Genomic DNA, 13,733 nt, shown 5'->3' with positions numbered 1-13,733 from the left:
CTATTTGCTATGTCATATATAAAGAATAAAGATTTTTATTTGTTTTGTTTCGTAAATAAATAACTTATAAAAAAAATCAGTTGATAAGAGTTGATCCGGTTTCATTTATCATCCCAAAGAGAACCAAATGACACCATTCCTGTCGATGGATTAAAAATATCATGTTACTTATAAGCAAATATTAATTTAATGAATACCAACTATCTAATTTCTTTCGTAATTGAAAATTCGAGATTGAAATGTATATGTGATATTGCTATCAAGCGAATTTTATACTATGACAAATTGTTTAGCTCACTTTGACCTAGTCGATTTCAGCACATGTAATCTTTGGGCGGGTAATAACTTGCTCATTTGTTAACTCAACCCATTTTTATCAATTTAAATTGTTTTGAAAAACATCAAATGAAACCATTTATGACATTCTTCTAAGATGACAATCTAATTAATACTTCCTCCGCCCCAAAAAGATTGTCCTCTTTTGACTTGGCACAAAGTTTAAGAAATAAAAGAAGACTTTTAAAATGTGTGGTCCAAAACAAGCATTAGATATTTGTGTGGCTGTAAATCATCTCATAAAGTTAAATTATTTCTAAATATAGAAAGGAAACAATCTTTTTAGGATAGACTAAAAAGGCAAGGAATATAATCTTTTTTGGGAAAGTGGGAGTAGCTTTTAGTATGGGAAATTCAAGTGTGTCATGATTCAAACTTTGGTTAGAATTCCTTTTTAAATATTAGGTTAAAGGTCTATTTTGTTTGTAGATATGATTTTCCTTTTTTCAAAAAATTGAGTTGTTGACAAGCTTCTCTTACACACACAAACACACATGCTCACATACACGAGGTATTTGATTGACTATTTCTTGACAATCATTTATTTGAAAGAATATTTTTAAGTATACAAGCAAAAACAAAAAAATTCACGCGTGAAAATTTTGAATAATGAATCCAATTGGTGTTTAGTAATTGCACCGCCAAATCCAATATTGCTTCCATAATTGATATGCAAATACAATTCCATAATCACCAAAAAATGAAGTAATAAATTAAGATAAATGATGGCAGAAAAGTATAGACAATTAACAGTAACAACCATAATGTAACATTATGATAATTTAAAGGGGTGATAATAACAAACATTAAAAGAGAATAAGGTAAAAGTGAGAAAGGAAGTAATCATCACGCATGGTTTAGACTGTTTTTGGGCCTCATAGAAGTAAGAAATGGGCCCATAGAAGCATAAGCCTTTCCGTCAAATGTCAAATCTTGGCCCACATAACAGAGCCCATAAAAAGGAAAGGTTGAATACTCCCTTTGTTCGAATTTATGTCGCACACGTTCCCTTTTAGTTTATCTAAAAAAAAAAGTCGCTTTTCTATATTTAAAAATAATTTAATTTTATGAGATGATTTATATTCACACATTTATTTAAAGCTTATTTTAGGTCACAAATTTCAAAAGTCTTCATTATTTTTCTTAAATTTCGTGTCTAGTCAAATAATATCATATAAATTGGAACGGAGAGAGTAGATCTTTTTGGATTAAAGTGAAATGCAGGTATTTGGTTGATTTGTACGAATAAGAGTGTTGCAGTTCTTTGATTTGATGTAAAAATTGTAAAGTCTTAAGTATTTGATTGGATTTAGTTGGCATTGAAGTTTAATTTAGGATTGAGACATGTTTGATTTGACATTATTAATGAGTTTTGTAGTACTATCTGTTTGGAGTCCAACTGTCCCTGTAATTAAACGTGTGGTCTAAAGTGCATATAAAAATGGGAGTTTTACAAGACTACCCCAAACGGGATGACAAAAATTATCCGCTAATATTCATTTATAAAATTTATGCATTAACAAATTAAATAAGAGATAAGAGTCAAAAACACATTCTAGCTATCATTTTTTTTGTTTTATATCTAAACTATCATAAGATTAAGAAAACTACCTAAACTATTACTATCTAGTTTGCAAAACACACATGAATTAAATGTGTGAACTCACTCTATAAAAGGCAAGTGAAGCTGAAATTTTCTCAAAAAAGGTATCCACATGGCATAAGTAATGCTATGGTGCCACCTACATGAAAATTAAAAAATAGTTTTTTTATTAAAAAAACTGTATACATTTTTTTTAAAAAAAAAACTCCCTTTTTAAAAAAAAATCAGCTTTTTTTTATAAAAAAATAAAATCTGGATTTAAAAAAAAATTGTAAAAAATTTTAGAAAATCAGAAAAAAAAATGATTTAAAAAATGGAAAAGTTGATTTTTTTTTTAAATGTGAAAACTAAATCGTTTTCTTATTTTTTTTTTTTTAACAAAAATAACTTTTCCATTTTTTATACTATTTATTTTTCTATAATTTTTGATATTTTTTTTTTACAAAAATCATTATTTTTCAGTATTTTTTTAAAAACAAATAGTTTTTTTTTTAATTTCCATGTAGGAGCCATTGTGACATTATTTATCTACGTGGACAACACTTGGCAACATTTTTATATAAAATGGAGAGTGTAGATCACATGTCATTCAAGAATAATTTGAGGTGTGTTTTGCAAACTAAATAATGATAGTTTAGGTAGTTTTCTTAACCTTCTGATAGTTTAGGTATGAAACTAAAAAAAAAGTGATAGTTGGGGTGTATTTTTGATTCTTATCTCATTAAATAACATATACTAGCTTTGTACATTAATACCTTTAGGTATCGTTTGGTATGCGGGATAAGGTGGGATATCCCAGTATTAAGTTTGTCATTAATTTTATACTTTATTTGGTACAAGGTATAGATTTATCTCAGGATAACTTTATATCTTGTACCAAATAGAGTATAAAATGAAGCCCAAAATTAATCATGGGATATCCCACCTCGTCCCATCATAGTTGGGATTATTTTATCACACCTTTCTGATGGGATAAATTAGTCCCAGAATTATAATACTGGGATAATTTAGTATGTGTACCAAACGACCCCTGAGGGGTTGCTTGGTTTAAGAGATTAGGTGGATTATCTCGGCAAATTTTGAAATTAAATTTATGTTTGATTAGAGATATTAGTTAAAACAGTACTAGAATCAGAATTATAATCTAGATAATTTTATCCACATCAAAGGTGGGATAAGTTATTTAGGTTATAGTCCAGATTTTAATTCCAAGATTATAATTTTAGATTATCCCGATTTTGAACCAAACGGCCCCTCAAGGTATATAGTTATGTAAATTTTAAAATATTGCATACCCGGAAAATATACAACAATAAGAATATTTAAAACTCATTATTCTATACGCATAATTTTAATTTAAATGGTTGAACAAGGCGTATGTACTTGGGCGCTCAGTGTGTAAATCTCATCAATCAAGCAACTCACATGTGTTTTAGGATGTTTTTCATGTGCTTCGCCCTAGAGCCAGTCACATGAAGCTTCTTAAAACACTGGTAAGTTATTCATAAGGTTGATTTCATAGATGGTCACGCAACTTTCATTTTATTATAACTAAATGTACTAAACTAATAAGTATTTCTAATGAAAAAATCACTCAACTTTGTCTTACTATCGTGAAATCCACTAAACTATTTTTTGTAATAAAAAAATCACTCAACTTTACTCAAGTATCACATGTTGAAAAACATCTTAGAATTACCTTTAATATGCTTAATTGTTGCTCAAATTTGTTAAATAAATTTTATCCCCTAATATAATTACATTAGCAAAATTTGACAACGGATGATTGAATTTAGGGACTAAAAAGAAACGTATATTAGTTAGAGGGCTTACTTATTACTTTTTAAAAGATGTAAATACTCCTCCAGCCTGCAATCTTCTGCCTGAAGCAGCTTAGGGCAAATTAATTCTTCTCATCTACTTGACAGTTAGAAAATTCACAAGTAATTTTCAAAAATTTGAATATGATTTGTCCTCCACTTTTTCTAAGTAATAAACCAGGCATTCATGTGACTTAAAATGCACATGGGTCAAATAATGCATTATGATTAATAAACTTGTTAAAGAAAATTGACAATGAAAACTTAGGGGTCGTTTGGTTGGAAAATAAGTTATCCCGGGATTCTTCATCCTGGGATTAGTTATTCCACCCTCCCACAGAAATAAAATAACACTAAATTCCGGGATTAGTTATACCAGGATTTTATCCCAACCAAACGTAAAATTTTAACTCTTTTCAAATTTAATTCCGAGATTATTTATCCCTTATCCCTGGTACCAAATGAGCCCTTACTGTTAGGTCACAGGTACCAATCTCAGCTCTCAAGTTATCAAAGAAAAATAACTAAATAGTAATATACTATTCTCTCATAGTTATCATTTTACCATCTATACTTTCTTTCATTTTGTTGGCCCATAATGAAATCTTGATTTTAGTCATTCTACAGAATTATTACAATCATTAGGGAAAAACCCCTCCCCATACAATACAAAGAAAATTAAAGAAGGGTAAGAAAAAACTCTAGTCTAGTATCGCAAAAAAACCAAGCTTTTCGTATTTTACTTGGTCTAGTATATTTGATTAGTACTTTCAAATTTATTTTTAAAATATAAAAATGCATACTAGAGGTACTATTTAATTCCTAAATATTCTAAAATTAATTTAATAATTCTCTAGTGTACGTTGTTCTATAAGTTATGTATATTGATCTCGATATGTCCATTTCAATATTATTTGCAAATACTGGTTTTGTCATGATTTTTAATAAACACTGAACTTCAATATTTGAAAAGAAAGTAACAACAAACAACAACAACATACCTAGTGTAATCCCACATTGTGGGGTCTGGGGAGGATAAAATGTACGCAGACCTTACCTCTATCTTGGAAGATAGAGAGGCTGTTTCCGGAAGACCCTCGGCTCAAGAGAAAACATGATGAGAAAATGTCAGATAAGCAGAAACAGTTCAAAGCAATACGAAAATGAAAAAGCTATGATAAAGCAGTATGAGAAAACAGAAACAATAGCTACCACAGATAAATACGATAATTGTGGTACACAGACCAACATATAGTTGCACGAATCAAAGGACAAGAAAATGAAGATCAAAACTGCGACTACTAGTACGACGGGATACGTGGAACTACCTACTAGCCTTCTACCCTAATCTGAGTCCTCCATAGCCTTCTATCTAAGGTCATGTCCTCGGTAAGCTGGAACTGCGCCATGTCCTGTCTAAGCACCTCTCTCCAATACTTCTTCGGCCTACCTCTACCTCTTCTGAAACCATCCATAGCCAACCTTTCTGTTACACCTCGGAAAATCTTCCGTTGGTACGCAAGTGAATGGACTAGTGAGGGCTATGAGTATTCGATATGTTCATGAGTGAGTGATGACGCTCGACGAACTCTAGAAAAGATTTCAAAGATGTTAGAGATGGGGGAAGAGGATTGCCAAGATAAGGCAAAGTATTTGATAAGTATCGGAAAGGAATTTCGAGTAACGAGTTAGCAAGGAATTAATGAAGTCTTGGAGAAGAGTAATAACATCCCTTGGATTGGTATTGAAGTGTTGAACAAGTGTTAAGAAGGTTCCATAAGGATTGGAGATCAAACGAATCGACGAAACGAAATTCGGGATCACTGGGGATTATACGGCCAAACATACTGGCCGTATAATTTATACGGTCCGTATGTCTGGACCGTATAATCCACCCAGATTGGCCAACTCTCTGGACCAAACATACGGCCAGGACATACGGTCCGTAGATTTTATACGGACCGTATGTTGGTCCGCAGATTTTATACGAACCGTATGTTGGTCCGTATATCTGGTCGGGCAGCTTTTGGCTTAATAAATGTAATGGACCAAGTCATTTTCATTTCATTTCCCTTGCACCCCCCTCTCTCTAAAAACATCTCTCCACATGTATGATACAAGTTTTCAAGGATATTAATCCATCAACAACATTAGATAAGTGAATCAAGGGTAAGAACCCATCAAAGATCTTCCAAAGTCAAGAAACCCAAAAGGAGGAAAACTAGGGTTTTGATCAAAGTGGATTATTATCGACTAAGGCTTGTTCCTACAACTTCTAAGGTAAGATTCATGATATTTATATGTTGTTTAAGGTATTTGAGAGTTGAAATGCTTGGTCATTAGAAGAGAATAGCAAAATGGGTTATGAATGATGAATAGTGACGTTTTGAGAAATAGTTTGAATTGAATCATGATTGTGGATAATGTAGATGATTAATGGCCATTGATATGACATTATGAATGTATTGTTGACGTTTGGGAGTTGAATTACGATATGGACAAATGTTGCATAAATAAAGGAGATGCTGTCCGATTTTCTCTAGCTTTAGCCATGTGTACTAGTTATCGGTGCTAATGATAGTATGACCCTAATGAAGGTAGAAACGTGAGCATCGAAGGAGTACGTGCAAGTGTAGAGTAGTCCGACGATAAGGTATGTAAGGCTAACCCTTCTTTCATAAGGCATGGTTTCTTGGCCAAATTCCTAATTCCTCTATATGAGTATGTTGTTTCCAAATGATTGATATTCCGAGCTCATAAGCTCACGATCCTTGATATGTACTACGATTGTACTACGCCCCTCATATGACGAGTAAGCCTAAGATACAAATGTAGCGAAAATGATGATGATAGTGATGACGATGGTAATAATAATGATGTTAAAGGTGCCTACGGGCTAGTATACTTATATGTGCCTATGAAGGGCTATAATGAAACCCCGAGCTTATAATGTCAGGTAAGAATATATGTATATGAATATGTATAAAGTATGCATATGATTACGTAACGCGCGCACACCTCTGCAGATGGTACGGATAACCCTGATGCCTTGGTAGGGCCAGGTATGTATGACCTTGAGCCTTGGTTGGCCAAGCATGTATGAAACACCGATCCTATAAGGTCGGGTATGCTATGTAAATGTTATGTATATGAAATGACTATGTTTATAATATGAATATGAATGTGATAAGACTATGTATAAGAATACGGATAAGGACATGTATATGGATACGAATACGAGCACAAATATGGCACGAGTATGTGTGAGAAATGGGAAGTCCCTATGAAAGGCAAGTAAGTGTTATGACGATGATATTATTGTCTCCCCTCCTATGCTACTTCAAATGTTGTTTATTATGTTTCTATATCGATGTTGATCATGCTTTACATACTCAGTACATTCTTCGTACTGACGTCCTTTTGTTTGTGGACGCTGCGTCATGCCCGCAGGTGCACAGGGAGACAGACTTGATCCATAGCTGCTTATTCTGAGATTGCATAGAGAGCTCCACTTCCTTCGGAGCCATACCTTTTTGGGGTACCTATTCTTTTGTGTATATAATTATGGGCATAGCGGGGTCCTGTCCCGCTCATATGATATATCATACTATTCTTAGAGGCTCGTAGTCACGTGTATGTGGTTAGTTATGTCTGGCCTTGTCGGCCTATATGTTGTATATCATTTTGTCGGCCACGTTGGCCCATGTACATTGATGTGGCATAAATGCCAATTATGGTATAATGGTAATGTCGTCCAATGGGACTAGTTTGATGAATGAATGGAAATGCATGTCTAATTATGTGGCTCACCTAGATGTAAGCATAAGAGAGCTAAGAGGGTGCCCGGGTGGGCTAGCACCGGGTGCTCGTCGCGGCCCCCTAGTCGGGTCGTTCACACCTCCGCACTGGGGCATCTGTGTCTCTTCTCCTCACATGCCCAAACCATCTCAGCCGCGCTTCCCGCATCTTGTCCTTCACTGATGCCACTCCCACCTTATCTCGGATAGCTTCATTCCTAATCCTATCTCTCCTGGTGTGCCCACACATCCATCGCAACATTCTCATTTCTGCAACTTTCATCTTCTGGACGTGCGAGTTCTTGACTGCCCAGCACTCCGCCCCGTACAACAAAGTCGGTCTCACTACCACTTTGTAGAACTTGTCTTTAAGCTTTGGTGGCACCTTCTTATCACACAGCACTCCTGAAGCGAGCCTTCATTTCATCTACCCTGCACCAATACGATGCGTGACATCATCGTCAATATCCCTATCTCCTTGTACAATAGACCCAAGATACTTAAAATTTCCTTTCTTTTGGATGGCCTGAGTACCCAGCCTCACTTCCACGCCAGCCTCATGTGTCTCGTCACTAAACTTGCATTTCATGTACTCTGTCTTGGTCCTACTCAACTTGAACCCTTTAGACTCCAGAGTTTTTCTCCAAACTTCTAGCTTAGCATTCACTCCGTTGCGGGTCTCGTCAATCAGGACTATGTCATCTGCGAATAACATGCACCATGGCACCTCACCTTGAATTTGCCGCGTCAAACCATCCATCACCAAGGCAAATAAAAAAGGGCTAAGAGTTGATCCCTGATGCAACCTCATCTCCACTGGGAAGTGTTCCGAGTCTCCTCCCACTGTTCTAACCATGGTCTTGGCTCCCTCATACATGTCCTTAATCGCCTTAATGTATGCCACAGGTACACCTCTAACCTCCAAGCATCTCCATAAAACCTCTCTTGACACTTTATCGTAAACCTTTTCTAAGTCGATGAAAACCATGTGTAAGTCTCTCTTCCTCTCTCTATACTGCTCCACCAGTCTCCTCACAAGATGAATGGCTTCTGTAGTCGAGCGCCCCGACATGAATCCGAACTGGTTCATTGAAATGGACACGCCTCTCCTCACCCTCATCTCCACCATTCTTTCCCACACTTTCATAGTGTGACTTAGCAGCTTGATACCTCTATAGTTGTTGCAACTTTGAATGTCGCCCTTGTTCTTGTACAAAGGGACCATCGTACTTCACCTCCATTCCTCGGGCATCTTCGTCGTCTTAAAAATGACATTAAACAACCCAGTCAGCCATTCCAAACCTGTCCTGCCTGCACTCTTCCAAAACTCCCCAGGAATCCCGTCAGACCCGGTCGCTCTTCCTCTACGCATCCTACGAACAACTCCCTTAACCTCCTCTACTTTTACACTCCTACAATACCCAAAATCGCGACGCCCCTCAGAGTACTACAAATCTCCCAACACAATGTCTCTGTCACCTTCTTCGTTCAAGAGTTTATGGAAGTATGACTGTCATCTCCGTCTAATGAGAGCATCCTCCACCAATACTTTGCCATCCTCGTCCTTGACGCACTTTACTTGATCCAGATCCCGTGCCTTCCTCTCCCTTACCTTGGCTACCCTAAATAACAATATTTGAAAAGAAAGTTAAATATTGAAAAACTTGTTTGATCGGAATATTTCAAACCTCACTCTAAAATCTTTAACTCTTTTTACGAGTGAAATTTATGTTTGAGCACAATTTCACCAAATATTCTTTTTCAACTTCAACTTCAACTCCAACTCTAAATAATTATTTGTTTCAGCTTGAACAAAATATAATGTGTTCAAGTGCCTACTAAGATATTCAATTTAAAACAAAATTAAGGACCGGTGTTTAATCTATTTAAGAAACCTTAATGTACTAGCTACTCATAATTGGAGAAGATTACAAGTGAAATTGCAATTAGGCAAGATGTTTAGGACAAAAGATGGACAATTACTCTTACTTTTAGGATATTCAACTCTAAACTTTGTCAATGGTAAAATAGTTAATTGTAGAACATGATTAAATTATAGATTTATGTATATGAAGGATAAGATATATATCTAATTACAAACCCCTGATATATAAGTCAATGGCACATTGACCATGTGACATTTCTTTTCAAGGATAAGAGGGGAAAATTAAATCCAAAATATGAACTACATTGACTATTAATATTTCCTAAAAAGCTGTTGAACCCATCCAGAATTTGCAGTTTCATAATTAAATATGCTAATTGATAGCTTATTAGGGAAAGTTTTGATTCTTTATATTTACTTTTGGCCTTGAAACGTGGAAAAGATTTAATAATATGAATTACATTAAAATATATCAGGATGTAACATTTAAAAATCCTAGTCAAATGATCTTTGTTAACATAATCCTAAACAAGGGGTCCCTTAAACATAAAACAGATCCATAGATTTAAGGAATAGCACCAAATGCCTGATATATTTAATTCTTTTTTGTTTCTTGGTCTGAATATTTAATTCTCTTAATCTAACTATAGCCGAAAGCATGTAATGGTGTTACAAAAGGATTCGTTTAGTTTGCTGGTAAATGCAAAATCGCAAAGGATTACTTCAAAGATACTAAATTATTTACGCTACCGGTATAATTTAACTTATCGTAACAAATTGATCACTTAGTATAAATAACTATAGTATCTTTTAAGTAATAGATAGTGTAAAGTTGATATAAGGAAGTTAAAATTGTATGATAAATTGTGAGAACAACTATACATATATGGTTGTACCACCTAGAGGACCGTCTACTACCCTAAAAGGCTACATTTATTATAGCGAGTTAAAATTAAGCATAAAGGAGTAAAGGATTAAGAGTTGGGGTTTGTGACAATAATTAAGATGACATCAAAAAGATTATCGTATCATAGATTAGAAAAAAAGGTTTGGTATATATATAGCTCACTTCTTTTATTTTTTAAATAGAATAAAGTAAAATATTCTTCCGAAAAAAAAAAAGGGACATGAAAGAGATAACAGATTAACATAATGCCTTTCTTATATGAACAAATTCATGCTAGATCATACATAGTATGATAAACACAGTTATTTATTCGCATTCCATTATCCAGATACTCTCAAACCCATGTGTGGAAGTCCATTATTTGATGCTAGCTACAAAAAGAAATAAACACGTAATTTTTATTTCTCAGGTAATTTGCTTTTGTATTTCTGAATTTCCTTATTTCATAATCTATCATCCCCTTAATTAAACTTTTTTCTTCAAACTTTGGATGCCATGCTTTATCGCCCTGTGTAAAAAGCAAATAATAGTACATATATTTACTAATATGTAACTCTTTTAGTAGCTCTTTTTAACTTAAAGTATTGGTTCTTATCATCGGACATTTCTGTAGGGAAAATCATGAACAATAATGGGGACACATTTGTCTTAAAATCATTACAAAAGCTATACTAATTATATTCGAGAAAATTCGGTGAAATTTTACTTTTAACTGTTCATTGTAGTGATTAAAGTAATGAAAAGAATCTGCGTAATTATACACAAATCAAGAATTATTCTGGTACATAATTAATAGAATAACACATATACGAAAAAGGGAAAGGAAAACAGTACAAGGGAAAATAAAATTGAAAAAAAAGGAGAAAACTCACCAATATTATATCACTATAAGAAAATCACAAAATTATACGTGATATCCGTGCCGGTGGAAGATAACATCTATCCATGAAATTAGTCGAGTGCGCAAACTAGTTCGGACACCCGAAAGCGAAAATAACATAATTGTACTTTATGTTAAATAAATTTAGTAAACTGATCAAGAAAATATGGATGATGAATACCCATTTCACCTTGTTATTTCATCAAGTTTTCCTCGAGTTCTTTGCAACAAGCACATTTAGCATTTCTCATACTCGAAGAGCTACATAATTGCAATCTGGAGCAAAGAGATTTATCCCTGAATAGTTAAAATAAAGTATAATTGTTAAGAAGGAAATAGAAATAAAAATATAAAATGATGACATTGACAGCATTATATACTATTATACTTGGTATGCATACAGATCCAAGTACGGTACGAGTACTAAATAAATAGTTTACGTGCGCAGCTGTATCTATGACATGAGATATTGATATCAGTCCTACACTAATAAATAGGAGTAAGTAGCTTTCACTGGAATTTCCTGTTGACATTATTAGTCACAAAACAAACAAAAAACTAAAAAGGATGGAGCAATAATTATACTAATAGTACTATTTATTTCCTTTTATCATTTTAATAAACAAAAGTCCTCGTGATTATGATTTACGAGTGATTTCAGATCGAGCAAAATTTTAGAATTACCTGCATATATTTGAAAAGGCTTAAATCTTCTTTGCAGGATTATTATGTAACTTCAAGTTATACTTTCAATTTCAATTATTTGACCAATAAGAGTCCTCACCCTTAATCAGAAGTTTTAAATTTTGAGCTCTGAGTGTGATTTTTTTTGTTAGAGAGCGTTTCTTCCTTGAATGGGTCTTACAAATCGAAAATATTAGGCGTTGTATACCGGGTGAAAGATTAAAAAAAAAGGTTTTTTGCCATAAGCGAATAACTTGATACGACAAAAGAAAGACTATTAGCAATTGACCCGAAAACAGAAGGAAAAAAACAAGGTAAAAAAATAAACACAAAAGGTGGAGGAATTAATTAATTGCCAAGCCTTTGTAGAGGTTATCTATGCATGCTCGAAAAGTAAACGAGAATATAATCAAAGATTATGGTATGATGGTAATTGGTAAATAATTTTTGTAACTTTAATCAAAAATTTCGAGTTTAAGTCTTGAAAATATCTTCTTTGATAGGATACCTTGAAAGAAAAAATTTCTAATGCGAATCCAAATCAATCAGACTCTAAAACATATATCGAATATTGGACGGGAAACCTAATAAGGAAAACTTAAGGTAGAATGACAAGAAAAATAAAAAAGTTCAAACAGAGCTTGAAAAGAATAAAGAACAAACAAACAGAGCAGATTTTCTACAAAAATAAAGTCAACTCTTCTTGTATTTTCATGATCTCTTCTATGTATACAGAATTACATACACAGCTTTTCAAAGCATAATAATTAAGAGCAAAATCAACCTGCCCACCCCACTACCCCTCCTCCATGCTAGTGATGATCAATTATATTTTGATCCACAAAACAAAAAAAAAAATTGTTCTTAATTCTTTTTCCTCTTTTCATTAGTTCCCCTTCTAATCACCATGACCAAAAGAAAACCATAGAGCTAAATCAACCTAACACAAGCCCTAGTGTTAAATCATCAAAGAAAACAAAATGTTCTTGAATTTACCCAAAATGTACAAGTGTTCATCCAAGAAATTAAGAAGAAGATGCATGTGTCACCTTGATAATAAAATTAGTAGTACCCTCCCATGATTAAAAAAAAAAACAAAAAAAAGTCCCAGTATTTAAATTCTTCAATAATCTTCATATTCTTCAGGGTAATCTCCAAGTACTCTTTAAACCAATATCATTGTGTTTTCTTGATGGACCTGAAGCTGGAATTGGGATTCTTTTAGGCAATAAGTTCCAAAAATGACCATGATGGTAAGAGTTTTTTGGGTTATTTATTTGATTGAATACTTGTGAGCTGCTTCTTGAACCATGGCAATGACCAAAAATATAGATTAATATAATAGCCATCCAGAAGAGTAGAATAATAGGTACTTTCCTTCTGAAGAAACTGATCATTCTTGAAAACACTATAGACAATTCTGAAAGAGTTCAGAAAGAGCAGAGAACATATGGAATATTTTGGAAAAAATCAGATGCTTCTTCTACTGGCAAGTAATGTTAGAAAGAAATAAAGATGAAGAAGAAGAAGAAGAATGGAGAGATAGAAGTAGAAAGTTTTGAAAAGTTTGATAAGGCTTTTTGAAAGGGGCCATTTGGTTTGGGTTATAGAGAGTAGTGACTTGATAGGCAATTGAATAAAGTGAAAAAAGAATAAAAAGAAAAAGAATTATTATAAGAAAGAAAGAAAAAGTAGGAGGATTTAAGTTATATGCATTATTTATATTATCATTTTAATTTAACTTGTCATAAGAAGTTAATTATTATAGTATATATTATTTCCTTCATCCCAATTTATATGAGCATTGACTAATTTGGAAAG

The 13,733-nt window shown here is 33.5% G+C and overlaps 1 protein-coding gene across 1 annotated transcript; it reads right to left on the bottom strand.

The window, feature by feature from the left end:
* Nucleotides 1-12,587: 12,587 nt before the first annotated feature.
* Nucleotides 12,588-13,503, bottom strand: LOC132614555 (protein IDA-LIKE 2-like). The gene has a single exon (XM_060329021.1). It carries the CDS (start codon nucleotides 13,307-13,309, stop codon nucleotides 13,055-13,057), a length of 255 nt encoding a protein of 84 aa, XP_060185004.1. The 5' UTR covers nucleotides 13,310-13,503; the 3' UTR covers nucleotides 12,588-13,054.
* Between the last annotated feature and the right edge of the window lie 230 nt (nucleotides 13,504-13,733).

This window comes from Lycium barbarum, chromosome 10 (genome assembly GCF_019175385.1).
Source record: "Lycium barbarum isolate Lr01 chromosome 10, ASM1917538v2, whole genome shotgun sequence".
Taxonomy (NCBI): domain Eukaryota; kingdom Viridiplantae; phylum Streptophyta; class Magnoliopsida; order Solanales; family Solanaceae; genus Lycium; species Lycium barbarum.
The sequence above is the reverse complement of the archived record's forward strand: the minus strand, read 5'-3'. Positions and strand labels throughout refer to the sequence as shown.